This window comes from Myotis yumanensis, unplaced genomic scaffold (assembly GCF_028538775.1).
Source record: "Myotis yumanensis isolate MYYU_CA2020_CCGP unplaced genomic scaffold, mMyoYum1.0.hap1 SCAF_11, whole genome shotgun sequence".
NCBI lineage: Eukaryota > Metazoa > Chordata > Mammalia > Chiroptera > Vespertilionidae > Myotis > Myotis yumanensis.
The window spans coordinates 52,259,256-52,278,030 of record NW_027223762.1 but is presented as its reverse complement, the minus strand read 5'-3'; the positions used below and the strand labels follow the sequence as shown (position 1 = coordinate 52,278,030).

At 40.5% G+C, this 18,775-nt stretch overlaps 1 protein-coding gene and 1 pseudogene across 1 annotated transcript in view; both read left to right on the top strand.

Moving 5' to 3' along the window:
- SUCLG1 (succinate-CoA ligase GDP/ADP-forming subunit alpha) overlaps positions 1 to 18,333 on the top strand; it is a 37,487-nt gene extending 19,154 nt beyond the window's left edge. The window contains exons 4-9 of the mRNA XM_070429590.1: positions 2,787 to 2,999; positions 3,139 to 3,196; positions 8,749 to 8,832; positions 10,949 to 11,100; positions 16,207 to 16,395; positions 18,092 to 18,333. Coding sequence (XP_070285691.1) covers positions 2,787 to 2,999; positions 3,139 to 3,196; positions 8,749 to 8,832; positions 10,949 to 11,100; positions 16,207 to 16,395; positions 18,092 to 18,118 — 723 coding nt within the window. The 3' untranslated portion in view covers positions 18,119 to 18,333. The remainder of the gene's footprint in view (positions 1 to 2,786; positions 3,000 to 3,138; positions 3,197 to 8,748; positions 8,833 to 10,948; positions 11,101 to 16,206; positions 16,396 to 18,091) is intronic.
- Positions 7,986 to 8,068, top strand: LOC139020271 (U2 spliceosomal RNA; annotated as a pseudogene).
- Positions 18,334 to 18,775: the final 442 nt, after the last annotated feature.

Here is an 18,775-nt window from a genome sequence, read left to right as displayed (position 1 = left end):
ATGATTTTTAAACTTCATTACAAAACGAATATGTGCTTATTGTACAAATTCAGATGATATAAAGGTTTGTAAAGTTAAATTTTTGCCTTTATAGAGAGCTAATTTAAGCCATGTGTAATTCCTTTGTATACTTACATGAATATATATAAAAACAATAGTATTTTAAAGGAAATGGGGGTGAGGGGAGGTAGAAAAGGGTAAAGAGGATAAATGGTGATGGAAGGAGACTTGACTTGGGGTGGTGAACACATAGTACAATCACACAGATGATGTATTATAGAATTGTACACCTGAAAACTATAATTTTATTAACCAGTGTCACCCCCAGTAAATTCAACAAAAAAGAAACAAATGAAAGGAAATGGTAGTACAAATTCTTGAATATTTAAAAACATCTAGGAAATAAACTTAGTACTTTGGAGTGATGAATTAATAATAAAAATTATATACTGCTCCTCCCTTTCTTTTAGGGCGTGCTTTAAGTATTATTTTTTAAAGTACAGATTTGTAGACAATTTCTTTTCAGAATGCTAACTTCAAATTGTAAGTTAATTTGTACTTTGAATCCTAAGATGTAGGAAAAAACGAAGTTATTCAAATTTGAATTTTTTATTTTACTTTAAATTTGAAAATAGGGTGTACTATATGTGTGTGTGTGCTTTAAGTGTATTGTATTTTAGAGAGTTAAAAAAGTTACAAATAATACGATCAGTGGAAGAATCATTTAAAGTTTTTGCTTTAATTTTTTTTTTTTCTCCCCTTAAATTTGATGATGGCCCTAATCCATTTGGCTCAGTGGATAGAGTGTCTGCCTGCGGACTGAAGGGTCCCAGGTTCAATTCCGGTCAAGGGCATGTACCTTGGTTGCAGGCACATCCCCAGTAGGGGGTGTGCAGGAGGCAGCTGATCGATGTTTCTCTCTCATCGATGTTTCTAACTCTCTATCCCTCTCCCTTTCTCTCTGTAAAAAATCGATAAAACATATTTAAAAAAAATTCGATTATGGCTGCCTCCAGGACAGGCAGTGTTAGCTTCCTTTGCTTGTCTGGTTATTGTTGTCAGTTTCAAAATATGGGAGGAGCAGTTTTCATAATTCCTCCAGGTAGATTTGACTTTTGTCATGAGCCTTTTTTTGGCTTTCTTTTAAAGAAAATTTTTGTTGGTAAGCAATTTATTTTTTATTTATCATAATACAAATAGATATATTTGGTATATTCTGTAAGTTCTTTGACAGGTACTGTTTATTTCTCAGTTGTTCAGCTCTTACAAGGAGCTTTCTGAGTGAGTAGGTTGGATACCTTTTATCCAATATTACCTCCAGCTTCTGACAGTATTTGTAGCCTTAAGAGGTAGAGAACTGTAGGAAATATTTTCCATAAAATGCCTACTTGCCTATGACCTGACTTCTGGTTTCAACCTACTTTTTATTTCTTTTGTTACCCTTTCTCTGTTACCATTTTGAACAGAGTTTTTGAAAAACATATATTTTTTTAATATATTTTATTGATTTTTTACAGACAGGAAGGGAAAGGGATAGAGAGTTAGAAACATCGATGGGAGAGAAACATCAATCAGCTGCCTCCTGCACACCCCCTACTGGGGATGTGCCCACAACCAAGGCACATACCCTTGACCAGAATCGAATCTGGGACCCTCCAGTCTGAATGCCGACGCTCTATCCACTGAGCCAAACCAGTCAGGGCTGAAAAACATATTTTTAACCATTGGCATCATTTGTGGATGATCTGGCAACATCCTTTGACTCTGGGGATGTGGAGCATCACTGTCTTTGACTTCTGTCCCCTTCTAGTTGCACCTGGATGTTCTGTAGCTTTGTATTTGTATTATCAATTGTAAAATCCCATGGCACAGCCCCCAAAGGGTTTTGATTTGTATCATGACTAAGTTACCTTTGAACACGTGCAGGGAGGTGGCCTGCTGTAACTGAATGACTAGATGCTTTGGAATCAGATAGACATAGTTTTGAATCTTGGCTCTGCCACTCCCTAGCTGTATAATCTCATGCAAGTTATTTAATATCTCTTGGCCTCAGTGTCTAAGCATGAAGAGCTGCGGTGATGCCTAATGCTTCTTTCACCCACATTCTTTTCTGTGGCCACTTACACATGTTTATTCCTAATAAACATGCAGTTAGAGTAAAAATTGTCAGCTAAAAAACACTTCACTTTTGCTGTCTCTTATATTTATCAAGTATAACATATGTATTTTTAAAATTAATTGATTTGAGAGAGAGAATATTGATTTGTTGTTCAACTTATTTATGATTCACTGGTTGATTCTTGTATGTGGCCTGACCGGGAATTGAACCCACAGTTTTGACATATTGGGATGATGCTCTAACCAACTGGGTTAACCAGCCAGGGCAATTATACTGTATTTTTAAAAAGATGTTTGAGAGTGTAGTTCTGAGGTTCAGGGACTCAATAGTCCTTTTTCTCCTGAGGAGGTATAGGGTCTTTGGTACTGAATAGGTGGTACAGTGTCTTATAAGCAACAGAAATAAACATGGCCGTAGGAGTGAGGGACACAAATGCAAATCAGGCCATGCTTTCAGGTTTACTGATAAGCCATCACTTGAGGGATGTCTCTGACCCTTTAAATTCAGTGGCATTCCAAGGGGGCAGGGAGGAGGCCAGGGGGACATACCATGTTCCTGGTGATGTCCTTTTATGACTCCAAGACATTATTAAATTCCTGGTATTGAATTCGTCTTTCAATGGTTATGACTTAACCAATAATAAAGTGCTCTGTGCTTAATGTTTCAGGCCAAAGCACAGACAGGAGCGACAGCTTCTGTCATTTATGTCCCTCCTCCTTTTGCTGCTGCTGCCATTGACGAAGCTGTGGAGGCGGAAATGCCCTTGGTCGTGTGCATTACTGAAGGTATCCCACAGCAGGACATGGTACGGGTCAAACACAAAATACTGCGCCAGGGAAAGACAAGGCTGATCGGGCCAAACTGCCCCGGAGTCATCAATGTGAGTGTACAAAAGAAGAAGCCCGGATTTAGCCTCACAAGGCTCATTACCTTTGGATCAGTCCAAGTGTACTATGTGGATGACCTAGGAGTTACCATTTCTTTTCACTTTTCTGAAACTGTGATTTCCTTTTCTTCAGCCTGGAGAATGTAAAATTGGTATCATGCCTGGCCATATTCACAAGAAAGGAAGAATTGGTGAGTGTGTTTCTTATAGATTCAGAAAAAAATTCTTTGTCCTAAGCTCAGAACTTACAAAGAGAATCTGTGACTATGTAAGTTAAATTCATTTTAATTGGCAGGGGAGTTTTATAGTGAATCAGTTCTATATCCTGAATTAAATGAGTTTGAGAAGTTGCAATGATTCTATAGAATCAATGAAGTTATTTTAGGGGTATTTTAAAAGATTCTTTTCCTGCTCAGATGCCATAGATTCTTGGGTTCTTGGGTGTATCAATAGTTAATTTCGTTTTACTGCTAAATAATATTCTGTTATATAATTACTAGAGGCCCGTTGCAGGAAGATTCCTGCAAGAATAGGGCTTCCTGTGGCTGGAGCGAAGCAGAGAAGGGAGCAAAACCCGCTGAGGCGGGCTTCCCTCCCCCTCCGCCGCCCCGCTTGCTTCCCTCCCTCCTCCACCGCCTGCTTGCTTCCCTCCTGTCTCCGCCGCCCGCTTGCTTCTCCACAGCTTCGTTCCCTTCTGCAGCGCTTGGCTTCCTTCTATGTTGTCTTCAGTCTTTGCTGTGCGCCTGCATATGCAAATTAATTGCCATCTTTGTTGGGTTAATTTGTATACTCATCTGATTGGCTGGTGGGCATAGTGGAGTGACACCAATTTGAATGTTTCTCTTTTATTAGCGTAGGTATCACAATTTGTTTATTCTCCCATTGATGAACATTTGGATTATTTACAGGTTTGAGCCATTATAAATAAAGCTAAAGTGAATGTTTATGTAGAGGTCTTCTTATGGACACGGTTTCATTTCTCTTGGGTAAGATACCTAGGAATGGAATTGTTAAGTCATAGGGTTGAAGTATGTTCATCTTTTTAAGAAATTGTGAAATAATTCTATAAAGTGGCAGTTCATTTTTACCTTCTTACTGTCAGTTTTTGAGCATTCCAGTTGTTCCATTACTTCAGTCTTTAATTTTAGCCATTCTACTGGGAGTGAAATGGTGTCTCATTGTGGGTTTGATGACTAATGAGGTAGAATGTGCATATTGGCTATTTATATATCTTCTTTTGTGAATTACCTGTTTAAGATTTTTCCACATTATTTTTTTATTAGATTATATTTTTATTGTTGATTATGGAGGTTCTATAAATATTCTGGCTAGAAATGCTTTATCAGATATATGTGAGTATTTTTATTGTTAGTTCTTTTGTGTCCTGTCCTATAATTACTTTGCCCTCTTGAATATCACAAACTTTCTCAAAATGTTTCAGGAAAATTGTACTGCTACTTGTTTAGTTCTCAAGGTCATAACCAAATTAACATCTCAAAGCTCATTATGCCTGTTATTTTACTCTTCACACCTAACCCTCACTAACCTGTACTGTTTCTGCATAGTAATTGATGGTTACAGTAATTTATAAGCCATGACTATTAATAATAATAAGAATAATCAACATAGTAAGTGAATGTCAGCTTTGTAGTTCACAGGACTAGGTTAAAGGTCATAATTTTTCTTGATTACTACCGTCTCCTAGAGCTGGCAGCCCTGATGCCAGTAGGATACTTGCCATGGGAATTCCATAGACCATCTGAGTTCTAGTGGGGGCCTGTCTCATTTTGACACTGATCCTATTGTCATATTTGAGTATTTTTTGTGCTCTTTGGTCTGCTTTGAGTGGCTACTGCTGTAGACGTGAGGTGATCATTGAAGAAGGAGTGCCCTATGCCGAGTTGTCTTTCTGATCTCTACCCTGCTTTTCTACATGCCCATAAACCTAAAAACCAAAAAACCGAGAAGTTAAGGGAAAGCCTTTAGACCTTGGTGCTCTGAATGACCATAACACATGGATGAGGCAATCCTCTGGGACATTGCTTTTAATTCCTTTGAGAAAAAGGGCTTTAAAACAAATTCACCTAAAAGAAAGTATGTGATACTACAAGGTTTTTGAGGCAGTGAGGAGAAAAAAGATGATTATATGAACTATTTCTATTTTGATACCAAAGCTAATGTCCTCAGAAGCCTTATTATCTTCAGATCCTTAAGCTAAGAGTTTAGGGAAAGGATCTTTTAGTCCCTTAGGTATTTCTTGGGACATTGTAATGTAATACGATAGCAGTACAATACTATAGTGACTTTCCAGTTTGTGTTAGTGAGTTAATAAAAGTATATATCAGCTAATTGAATTTACTGAAGTGATTGGATTCCAACTTGATATTTAATTGCACTATGGTTTTTAGTTCTCTTATGATAGACATTATTTTTATTTTCAACCATACATGACATACTTGACCCATCCTTTTTAAAAATTTTATTTTAATTACACTTTTTATATTTAGAAAATTGCCAATTTACATATAGTTGCTAGAAATAATATAGACAGATTTCAGTGTACCATTTATCCAGCTTCCCCCAATGGTACCAGCTTGCAAAAACTGTAGTACAAGGTCACAACCAGGATATTGACATTGATACAGTCAAGATAAAGGATGTTCCCATCACCACAGAGATCCCTCATGTTGCCTTTCTGTAGCTACACCTACTTCCTTCCTGCTTCCACCCCTTTCTTAATTCTTAGTAATTAAAATGTGTTCACAATTTATATAATTTTGTCATTTCAGGAGTGCTTTATAAATGGGATTATATAGTATATACTTTAGGATTGGCTATTCACACTCAGTGTAATTCTCTGGAGATTCAACCAGGTTGCTGAATGTATCCGTAGTTTATTCCTTTTTATTGTTGAGTAGTGTTCCATGGTATGAATATACCACAATTAGTTTGACCATTCATCTTTTGAAAGATGTCTCAGTTTCCACTTTGGGACTATCCTTCCTATATAATAAAAGGATAATATGCAAATTGACCCTAATTGCAGAATGACCGGTCACAATGATGAGCACTGACCACCAGGGGGCAGATGCTCAATGCAGGAGCTGCCCCCTGGTGGTCAGTGCGCTCCCATAGGGGGCGCTCAGCTCAGCCACAAGTGGGAGCGTCTCCCACCGCCTTGGCAGTGCTAAGGTTGTCCAACTGTGGCTTAGGCCCGCTTCTCATGGGGACCAGGCCTAAGCTGTCAGTCAGACATCCCCTGAGGGCACCCGGGCTGCCAGAGGGATGTCTGACTGCCAACTTAGGCCCTACCCCCAGGGAGTGGGCCTAAGCCGGCAGGTGGATATCCATCCCCCAAGGGGTCCCGGACTGCGAGAGGACACAGGTCGAGCTGAGGGATTCCCCTCCCTCAGTGCACGAATTTTCATGCACCGGGCCTCTAGTTATTAATAAAGCTTCTAATAAACATGTAAACATTTGTGTCCTGGCTTTTGTATGTACATAAGTTTTCATTTCTTTGGGATGCTTACTGGTTTGTATGATAGTATGATAGTTGCATGTTTGTTTGTTAAGAAACTGCCACATTTCTATCCATTTTAGCCATAGTATTTTACTTTTCCACCAGTAATACATGCGTGATCTGCATCCTTGCCAGCATTTGTGGTATTACTATTTTTTATTTTAGCCATTCTGATAATTGTTCACTGATATCTCATTGTGAATTTAATTATATTTCACGTGCTTGTCACCTACTAATATATATCTTCTTTAGTGAAAGGTGTCACGTGTGTTTTGTTTTTGGTTCATGTTCGAATTGGATTATTTGCTTTTTTCTGTTAAGTTTGAGAGTTCTTTATTCTAGATACTAACACTTACAGGATATGTGGTTTGCAAATATTTTCTCCCACTCTGTAGCTTGTGTTTTCATCCTCTTTCGTCACCTTTCAGAGAGCAAATGTTTTTTTTATTTTGATGAAGTGTAATTTATTTATTTTTCTTTTGTGAAGTGTTCTTTTGATGTCAACTCTAAGAACTTTTTGCCTAGCAAGAGTCCTATCTTTTTACTGAAAGATTTACTTTTACATTTAAAGCCATGATTCAATTTCAGTTAAATTTTCCATAAGATGTGAGACTTAGATCAAAAGTTTCTATTTTAATGCCTGTGGAGGTACAATTGTTCCAGCATCATTTGTTGAAAAAAACATTTCTTCCACCCAGCCAGAATCGCTTAGTGGTTAAGCATTGACCTATGAACCAGGAGGTCACAGTTTGATTCCTGGTTAGGACACATACCTGGGTTTGTTCTTGATCCCCAGTGTAGGGTGTGTAGGATGCAGCCCATCAGTGATTCTCATCTTTGATGTTTCTATCTCTCACCCTCTCTCTTCCTCTCTGAAATCAATAAAAATATTTTTTTAAAAAGAAAAATATTTCTTCCATTAATTGCTTTTGCATTTATGTCAAGAATCAGTTGATATATTGGTGTTGGTCTGTTTCTGGTTCTCTCTTCTGTTCATTGACTCATGTGCTTATTTAACACCAGAACATACCACACACTCTTGATACAATAATGTCCTGAAATTGGATAGACTGATTCTTTGCCCTTTGGGTTTTTTTTTTTACGTTTTTTTTAGCTATTCTAGTTTCTTTACTTTCCTATATTAATTTTAGAAAGATTTTCTCTATATCTAGACAAATTCTTATTGGGATTTGACAGCAATTGTGTTAAATCTATATGTCAGTTTAGGAAGAATAGACATCTTTATTGTCTACTTGCCCTGGTAGGGAGATCTTATTGTTAGAAACGAATCTTCTGAGTTCTTAAAAAGTGCTCCAAAGCAGAAGTTTAAAGAAAGCAAACCATGGACACCACCCAGAATTCATGTGCTGATTTAGCCCAAATCAGTTTGTTGTTTTATTAAAAAAAACCATTTTTATATAATGTGTTCTAACAACTGAAGTCATTCATTTATACTTCTCATCGCTTCTCGGCCTTTTGGCTAAGATCAAGTGTAGTATCATTTATACTTCTCAACTTATTAAAAATTAAGGATCCACTCATTATTTACTGATTGTGGCATGAAATAAATTACCTTTTCTGTAGCTCAGTCAAGAGAAGATGGTCTAGCTGCCACCGCCCCACCCCATACATCTGCGCACCTTGTCCAGATGTGAAATGAGGTCCTTTCACACAGGCCCATTGTATACAGGAAGTTACATGGTAGACTTGAACTCAGGGATTGGGACCTTCCCTTTAAAGCCTATATGTTCTTTGAAAATGATGAGAAAAATAGTTGTGGGAGAAATAGATAGCACTGCTAAATGTGACTGATGGAGGTTTTCCAAGGCTGAAAGTTTTGGTAGTTTAATAGATTGGGTATCTATAAGTCTAATCTGTATATTCTTCCACCCTAAGCAAGATTGTACCCCCCAAGTCCACATGGATATTATTATTCCTTTCCCAAAGATTCTTAGAAGAGGTAATATAGGTCTTTCTTACATTGCTTTTATAGGTCATAAAATACCCCCAACTAATAATGTGCTTTCTCCTATATCTAGCTTTTAAAACCTCCCTGCTTTAATTTAAGCCTTTTCTTCTTATTTCATCATTTGAAGATATTGTTGATTTGGATGACATATCATGGAGTGGATTTTATATGTATTCATATTTGTAATTTAGTTTGTTCTGTGATAGTCTGTCATATGAACACACTCTAACATTTTTGAATTCTCTTTCTTTAAGGTATTGTGTCCAGATCTGGGACCCTGACTTATGAAGCAGTTCACCAAACAACACAAGTTGGACTGGGGCAGACTTTGTGCATTGGTGAGGGATTTGTGCTAAAATCATTTCATTGAAATGTAGTATTTTCATTGAATGAGTATGATGGTAATTGTTGTTTTGACCATTTTCAAGCGATTTTGATACCATTTTATTAAAAAGATGCTTTGATCTCAAATTTAATTTGCATGAATGTGAAGCCCTACTGTGTTTTTCAAGATTCATAGTCCAAGATTCCACACTGAAGAGCAAGCATCCTTAGACATGTGGCTCCGGGAGAGGTTTGGTGCCTGAAAACATCACTTATTTTGCTTGCTGGGAACAAGCAGTCCTTCATATCAGGACTTTTGTTGTGATAGTTATCATTTGCTATCATTATAAGCTATATAATTCAGTGCTTCACAGTTACTGAATTCTTTGCCATTTATTATCTGATTCTTTTTTTAATCCTCATGTAAGGATATGTTTTTGTGTTGATTTTAGAGAGAGAGAAGCATTGATGTGTGAGAGAGAAGCATCAATCAGTTGCCTCTAGTATGCACCCCAACTGGGGATCGAATCTACAACCAAGGTGTGTGCCCTGATGGGTGCACGGTAGATACTCTGACCAACTGAGCCACCTGGCCAGGGCCATTATCTGATTGTTAAGGCAACCCTCTAAAGTACCTCTGAGCTGAAAAGTTGGTGAGCAAGTCTAGTTTGAGGAAGGTTAAGCTCCCCAGAATTGCTCTTTTTGCTGCATCATACTGCCTCCCACTTGTAAAATTAAAAAGGTATTTAGGTTTTAAAGTTATTTTGGTATTTGTTGCCAAAAGCCAGGCAAATTTCTCATTTTCATAAATATTTCTTCAAATTCTTAGAATAGCTTTTAAAAACCTTTCAAAAATAGATTTTTATAATAAAAATTATGGCCATGGAGTTTTTTTATGAAGACTCAAATCCATAAGTTAGTATAGGAAACATGGCTTTTCTGTGTATGAAGCACAATCTTAGATTCTAGGTAACTTAGTCTGATGGAGAATAAGAGGGGTTTTGAGGCCTGGTTGGTGACTCAGTGGTTAGAGCATCGGCTTGTGGCCTGTGCACGGAAGGATCATGGATTTGATTCCCAGTCAAGGGCAAGTACCTGGGTTGCAGGTTCTATCCCTGGCCCTGTTTGGGGCATGTGTGGGAGGCAACCAATCGATGTGTCTCTCTCACATCGATTTTTTCTTTCTTTCTATCTTTCCCCTTCTTCCCTCACTTCCACTCTCTCTAAAAATCAAAGGAAAAAATATCCTGGGATGAGGATTTGCAACAACAAAAAAAGAAAGGTTTTGAAACAGTTGCCAATTCCATCTTCTCCACCTTCTGTTTTAATTTGCAAATTGAGACTAACAGGGCCTATGTCACAGAGAGGTTGGAAGTATTAGGAGATGGCAGGTCTGACGTGTACTGAGACATAGTAGTTGACACATGTTGTCACTCAGTAAATGCTGCTTCCCTTCCTGAACTTCATTCTTCAGAGATGCACTAAAGGTAGGAAATCAGTCCTGCCTTCAGTGAGTTTATAACTTTAAAAAAATGTGGCATCTAGTCTATAAGGAACATTGCTGTTAATTCTGTCCAAGTACTTGTTCTTCAAATGTCACGTACGTGGAGTCGAGCCCCTCCGTGTATCTCTGTCATCACCCACCCTGGAGCTGAGGGAAGGAAAGGCGCCAGGGCACCCTTCACCCCGTCCTTCACTGGGCCTTGTGTCTCAACACTTGTGAGTGTTCTCTGAAACATGCCTCACTTATAGTTACTTTGTGCAAAGAAATTTGTTAAATGTTTAATGAGAGAAGACATTCTTGCTTGTAACACAAACATACATTTTCTTTTAAATGCTCATTTTTAAACAGTTATCTAAGCATAAATTTGTGGGAGGGAAGAGGATTGATAAAGGAGCTAAAACAAAAAGAGGTTTTTCTTTGTATCAGAATCCAAACACCATTTAGGGTTCATGTAATATTAAAAACAACTAAGTGCACCAATTTGTGATTTCTTAAAAAAATGTTTAGTGCAAGAGAAATGATACCTTTGAAAATATTGGTGAGTGGGGTAGACAAGATAGAGAAAAAATTGAAACAACATTTCTCAACCTAATTCTCATGCTGTTGATATTCATTGATCTTTTCAGGCATTGGAGGTGATCCTTTTAATGGAACAGATTTTATCGACTGCCTGGAAGTCTTTCTGAATGACCCAGCCACAGAAGGCATCATCCTGATTGGTGAAATTGGTGGTAATGCAGAAGAAAACGCTGCAGAATTTTTGAAGCAACATAATTCAGTGAGTTTGGCTTAGGAAAAATATACCTCTTTGCTCTTGAATAATACCATTGGCTTGTTTTGGAAATTATTTCTATAAAGATTAAGTTTTCAAGAAGACACGAAAGATAAAATCAAACCTTTCTGAGGTTGGCCTTTATTTATTATTATATTTATTTTAATATTTTTTTATTGATTTTTAGAGAGAAAAGGGAGAGGGAGAGAGAGAGAGAAAAAAAAAAACATTGATGTGAGAGAGAAACATCAATCTGTTGCCTCCTGTACAAACCCTACCAGGGATCGAGCCCGCAACCCAGGCATGTGCCCTGACCAGGCATCCAACCTGAGACCTCTTGGTTCGTGCTGAGCTGAGTCTTTCCTACTGGCCCCTGGAAAACTCTTTCTGGGTGGCTCTCCTCTCCCTTTGCCGTGGGGCCTGTTTTCTGCTCTGAGTTCTCCTCCCTAAGCATCATTTCACACATGTATGGCAGGTTAGTTGGACTCCTGCTGAACGGAGAGCTAGCTGTTCAGGTCATTGAAGTCCTCACTTGACCTGCCATTGTACTTTTTCTTTCTCCTCATCTTAGGGGCTATAAGTGTTCTTTTTCTTTTTCACGGCTAACCTTCTAAAGACCCTACTTTTTATACCCTTTCCCAGGTTCTCACCTCCCTCTGGCTTCAGAATTTCTTTGCAGAGTAGTACTTCCTTCAGAGGCCAAGTAGAAAACCTTTATTACACCTATGTCCTGTGAAGGCTTTCCCTGTTGCCTCTCTCTTAAAATTAAAGGTAAAACGTGTGGAATTGTATCGTAACTTCCGTTGGCTAAGGGAATTAGGCTCTATTTCTGGGGTGGAGAAGAAAGAGAGGGTGCAGTAAGGACTGCAGCAGCTCGGTGCCCAGCAGCCCCACTCAGTGACTGTGTGCTCTGGACGCCATGGCAAAGACCCGGGGGCAACAAGCCAGTGAGTTCGAGGATGTCCCTGACACTGAGAATGAAGGAGCAGGGCCAGGAGGCAGGCAAGTGGGCGGAGATCACTTTCTGTGTTTGTGAAGGAAATTGAGGAGTGAATGAATTAAATGCCACAGAAAAGTAATGAATACTGGAGAGTTAATGGAACCAATAGTATCACCTACAGGGTAGTATACACAAAACAGTGCATATTTATGCGTGATTTAAGGAATATTCAAGGACTGTTTTGAGTATACTTGATTTTATTTTCTTCTGTAGTGATTTTTTTGTTGTTGTTGTTAATCCTCACCCGAGGATATTTTTCCATTGATTTTTAGAGAGAGTGGAAGGGAAGGGGAGAGACAAAGAGAAACATCGATGTGAGAGAGACACATCGATTGGTTGCCTCCCACATGAGCCCTGACCAGGGCCTGCGACCCAGGTACATGTCCTTGACCAGAATCAAACCCAGGACCCTTCAGTCCTCAGGTTGATGCTCTATCCACTGAGCCAAACTGCCTAGGGCTGTGGTGATTTTTAAAAAAAATTAAATTTATTGGGGTGACATTGGTTAATATGAACATAATGAGTTTCTATGTTACAAGAATTGTATATTGCACCGTGTGCCCACCACCCTGTAGTGATTTTAAACTCTGATCTCGGTAGGAGATGTAACAACTTTCCCCTCACTTTCTGGGTCTCTTTCCTTACTTTTTATTCACCCACTAATCCTCAGCACCCTGGCATCTGTCTGCTACTTAGAATCAGTGTGACTCTGGGCATGTTAACTTCACCGCGCCTCCGTTTTCTCTTGGCAAATAGGACTCCAGCAGTGCCTACCTCCTAGCATAGTTGTAAGGACTGTGGGGTTTAAATGTCTTAGGAACATATAGCAGAGTTGCACCAGGCACGTAGAAGGCACTCTTATTGAGCTGTTTGCTGTTGCTGCTGAATCTTACTCTCCTGACATCGCTTCTGCAGAGGTCACCAATGGCCTCAATAAATTCTTCATCTTCTCCTTCCTCTTGTTTTTTCTCCAGGTCCTTCTCTTCTTTATGTTCCTTGGCATTACTTGCTACGCCTGTTTGGTTAAGTGTGAGTGGTTATTGCATATCATCAACATCATGTTTCTTGCAGCTTTCAAGACAGAAACATCAGAACCGTCTTATATCTCTCATCTCTCGTTTCCACTCAGTTCCTAGCATATGTCTCAGTATGTGGAGATTCAGACTATCGTCTGTAATTAGTTTTTCTGACCTGGTTCTGGCCCTCATCTTCTCTCTCCTGGCCTATGTTGAAAATGTATTCTTGATATCTCTACTCCTTTATTCCCGCCACCCAGGCCATCCTGCTTGTGGCCACCAATTGTCTGCCCTTCAGAAACACAGACATCGGTGCCTCCACAACCCTCCTGGCTTTAAACCATTACAGTTTCTTATTGCATCAGGACAGAGGCCAGATTTCCTGTGGTAGTCCAGCCCCTCACATCCCTCTACCCTTCCTTTTCAGAACCTTGCCCCATCTGACATGCCAGTTGTGTTCATTCCCACCTGCCTTTGCTTATGCCTTCTGCCAGGCATGCATACCATCTGGCTGTCACTCCAGACTATTATGGACAGTAGGGGACTGGTATCCTTGGTGCCCAGTCCAGCCCTTGGCACAGTAGGCATCAATACATGTTGAATAAGTGAAGAATAAAGTAGATTAGAGTAAGACGTATTCGAATCTCTTGAATTCAGAAAAGTGTAAAGTTTGAAATGTAGGTAAAAATTGACTTTTTTTTAAGAAAAACAGATTTAGATTAATATGACATTACACTTTGTTAAAGCGAATTTTAAAATGTACTTAGGCACAACTCTGAATCCCTCGAATAGGGTAGATGTTAATGGGCAAAACTAAACACACACGTTTTGTTTCATTTGGACATGCTTTTCTCTTCCTGGCTAATTCTTACGGAGCTGACTTTTATTGAGGACCTGCTGTACAAGATGCTAGGTGGACAGTTGAGTTGATATACGCAGCACTTAGCACAATACAGGGCACAGAGCGAACTCTCAATAATGGTGTCTGCCGCCACAGCTACTATATTTATCATTGTTACAATGACAGTAATTATTTGCAAAAGTTGTATTGCTTAACCTTTATCTTGACCCTTTGTCCTTGTCCTGTGAGTGAGGAAACTGGCCCAGGGAGGTTAATGGCCTGCCTGAGAACCCAGGTCTCCCTCCTTCTCCCTCAGGCCATGGAGCGCAAGGGTCAGATTTCAGGGCTGGGGGCAGGAGTCAGGGGTCCTCTGTATCTGCTCAGATTCCACTGATTGCTTCCTAACTGGTCCTTCTGTTTTTACGCTGTCACTCTTGTCATCATTTCTACGACCTGTTTTCAGACTACAGTTCCCCAAAGTCTGTTAATTGTATTTTCTCTGCTTAAAAATCTCAAGTGACTTTTCTGTGTTAACAGAATGGAGTGTAAACTTGTTTGGCATTTAGTCTCACCATAATCTTGTTCCTTCCTAGTGTGGTATTCCACTATTAGAGTATAGGAACATAGGAATTAAGTGGAGTTAGTGCCACTCGTGTGAGATGCTCATGACCTCTGCAGAGCTCTCGAGTGAATGAATAAATGACTGGAATCTTTTGTTAAGTGAGGACATAGTCCCTGTGTTCAGGGAATTCACAGCTCCATAGGGGAACACGGAGACATAAGTTACCGCCAGAGTGCTGCATGTGAGTACAAGTGTGTGACAGGCACCGCAGGGCCGTTGGGCAGAAGATGATTGGCTGAAGGGCATCTGTGGAGAGTGTGGGAGGAGGCGTCCGAAAGGCTTGAGAAGTTTTTTTTTTTTTTTTTTAAATATATTTTATTGATATTTTACAGAGAGGAAGGGAGAGGGATAGAGAGTTAGAAACATCGATGAGAGAGAAACATCGATCAGCTGCCTCCTGCACACTCCCCACTGGGGATGTGCCCGCAACCAAGGTACATGCCCTTGGCCAGAATCGAACCTGGGACCCTTCAGTCCGCAGGCCGACGCTCTATCCACTGAGCCAAACCGGTTAGGGCAAGAGAAGTTTTAAAGTTAAGTAGGAATTTGTCAGGAACCCAAGGAGGATGGAGACACCCTCAGCAGGACAGAGGCGGGGCGTCTGGAATTACTGAGCAGGAAGAGTGGCGGGAGACGGGCTGGAGTAAGCAGGCTCAGACCACATGGAGCCCGGCCTGCTGGCACCTCAGCACGACCTAGGGCATGCCCGCAAACTGCCTAGTCATCGTTCACTGCCGTGTACTCAGGGGAACAAAAAGAAACAAAAAGCCAATTTTATTGAAGACTGTCCTTATGAAGCAGGAAAAATCATTAATTTAATTAAATTAAATCTTAGCCCTTGAGTCAGTTTGTGATGAAATGGGAAGTAAAGCACTTTGCCACTAAACTGTGAGCTGAACTAGCTGCTTTTTTCACCAGTTTTACCCGGAAAAACAACTGGCAGACAAAGTGGTTAACCAGACCTAGGTATTTGCAGACCTTGTCTCAGAAACGAACAAAGCAAACCTGCCGTGCCAAGGAAAACAGTTCGGAGTATTTGTTGCCAGTGGTACAGTTTGAGCTTTCAAGCGAATGCTAATATTTTGGAAAACTTATGTCTGCCACTGTCACCTTGACAACATCCCTCCCGAAGACTTTTCTGATGAGGTCAGTGCTGACGCTGAGTGTGACCTGCGGATGCTGCAGGACGAAATGTGTCAGCACTGGGCACGTCTGCACCGCTTCCCACCTCATCTCTATTTTCGAAGGTTTAAGGGTGAACTCGTAAGAAATTAAGACAAAAGCAGGTTGAATAAAACAAGCTGATCGTGTGTTTTAATTAATTATCACAAATCTCATGACACGTATTTCAAGTGTGCTTTTTTGTGTGTATTAGTACAACAGGTGGTACAGCGAAGTGGAAGTTTAATCAGGTAAAAAGTTTGCTTGGGACTGTCTTCCTGCGTTTGTATGAGAAGTGGAGTCATCACAGGTGGGGAGAGCATTGGTCTCACTCAGAGATTAATATTTGTGTGGTTTCCTTAGTGAGGATGAGTGACGGCCCTGGCCAGGCCACTCACCGATCAATAGTCATGAAATGGATGTTCAGCGTTGATCAGCTTCTTCATTAGATGTTTGAAATCTCACCTTTCAGGGCCCCAAAGCCAAGCCTGTGGTGTCCTTCATTGCTGGCTTAACGGCTCCTCCCGGCAGGAGAATGGGTCACGCAGGCGCTATCATTGCTGGAGGAAAAGGTGGCGCAAAGGAGAAGATCTCTGCCCTTCAGAGCGCAGGGGTTGTGGTCAGCATGTCGCCTGCACAGCTGGGAAACACCATGTACAAGGTGAGCTGTTCGCACGGGCCTTAGAGTGGGCCTGCCTGGCGCCTGGGAACCTTGACCTTCTTCTGGGTCTTATCTGTGTATTCTTTCTGTGTGCAGCTCAGCAGTCCCTGGCAACTCTCTTTATGTCCCAACATCCTGCACGGGCAAGACCAGGAATGATGTTCTGATTAAAAACAATTCTTTTTAAATTAACCATTGAGATTTGCTCTTTTGTGAGTGGCAGGATATAATCCACAGGAAAGCATTTCATAGTCCATAAATACCACAAATTCCATTCTAGAAGCAGTCAAAAAATGGCCTTGTGTTTTATTTTTCTTCCCCATGGAGGGCCTTTGGGATACAGCTACCCTGATCCCATAGTTTTCTGTTTCCAGTGGGAGGGGTTGGCGGCTGAGTAACAAGAAATTAAAGCTGGAGAAGAGGGAGTTGGGGTGGAGGGAGATTTAGAGAAAAGGGTTCAGGTCTTCAGTTTCTGGCCCTGCTTGGGATGGGAGGTCATTATTGTTACAGGTTGGAGGGTGACTTCTTAAACATTTGCTTTTCTTTCCCCCTTTTTAAAAAAATATTTTTAAAAATACGTTTTTATTGAATTTAGAGAGAAGAAGGGAGAGGGAGAGAAGGATAGGAGAGAGAAACATCGGTTGGCGGCCTCCTGCATGCCCCCCCCAACTGGGGATTGAGCCTGCAACCCAGGCATGTGCCCTGACCCAAATCGAACCGTGACCTTCTGGTTCGTGGGTCGACACTCAACCACTGAGCCACACCAGCTGGACTTGTTTCTCTTTTTAATAGGACATTGTGGTTTAAAGTATTCTAAGATTTGTTATCTTCAATAATCCCTTTGTAATGAGTCTCAGCCTGTTTCTTTGATCATTTAAGGCTCTCTCTGTTTTTTATGATGATTATAGCCTTAACAAAAAGCAAACAAACATCAGACTTTATAAGCAGGACACAGGCCCAAATTGTATTCCCAAGAGGGAACAGTGCAATCTTACCCTTGTTTTAGGGATTATGAAATGGACTCCTTATTTTATTCCAAAAGCATAATCCTGTCTTTTGAAATATGATGCTGTAACTGTAAGCCATAGTGTTTAAAGAAATCTGTGTTATTAGAACATGTGGAGACAGATTTTTAAAAGAGGGGAAGGGGAAAAGCAAGTGCTTAAAAATTCACATTGGAGACCTGCGTTACCACTTCACTCCAGTAAGTGGCAGCAGGCTTCTCCGAATTGCTGTTCCAGTCTAGAGAAATGTGATTCTCGGGACTGTTTTCCTCACAGATGTTTCTGATTTTCTTGATCTTTTGTTCAAATCTTAACTGAGTCTGTGAAACCAGTTTCCGTTGCCTAATGGGAAGGGCCAGTGTGGTTCACGTACGGCTTTAAAAGCCTGGGTAAGCACAACCAGGTTTGCCAGCTCCTCCTAACAACTCTGCCCTGGAGAAATAACTGTAACTCACAGCCTCTTGCCTACACGTTTGGGAGGCGTCAAACTGAAGGCCTGCCTCCAGCTCAGTGAAATTGAGGCTGACCTGGACTCATTTGAGAGCTGCTATTTTGTAGTCAAGTACTTCGTCCTGGTACACGTTGCTTCTGTAATTTTGGGTTGTTCAAAGAATCCTGAAGAGCTTTCAAATCACTTTGATCATGAATGTAATTTGGATCTTTTATCTTTTTCCTTTCTTCTGTCTCCGAAGGAGTTTGAAAAGAGGAAGATGCTATGAAAGGGAAAACAGAAAGTGCCCTAAGCCTGCGGAATGAATCATTGTGCAAAGCGAACCGGTGGCAGTTGCTTCTGTTGTGCACTGCCAGCCTGCGCCTGTCCCTGGGCTCCACACAGCGGGAAGCCAAAACAGAAACAAGGCTTCGAAAGTTCTGTCTTGAGATGTTCTCACCTCGTGTGACGGAGACAGCCAATAAATCTACCATTTGATCTGAATATGACGTTGGCGACTTTCTATTGCCCAGTGTGGGGATGGGGGCGGTAGGAGAAACTGAGGGGTGTGCGTGCACGTGTGCCTAGGTGTGAGTGTGCCAGTGTGTATTTTAACGGGTTCTGTAGAAAACATTCTAACTAAATCTTTTGATAGAATGAGACTAAAAATTTTAGTGTGACATTTATCTAATAATCTTAGACATAGAGTGGCCTTAGGTGTCTTTGGAGTTGGAGATTGCTCATGTGTATCATGTGTATTTATAACAGTCCCCATCTTGCAGAGTAGTTTTGAGGATCAGAGATAAATATATGAAGTCCCTGGCACATGATAAGCCACCACCACCATCATCATCATCATCATCACCAGGATTGCAGGTAGAAGCTCACCTGTTTCGGTTTTTGTCTAATTGGGAAACGGAGCGTCTTCCACCACGCTGTGTTGTCC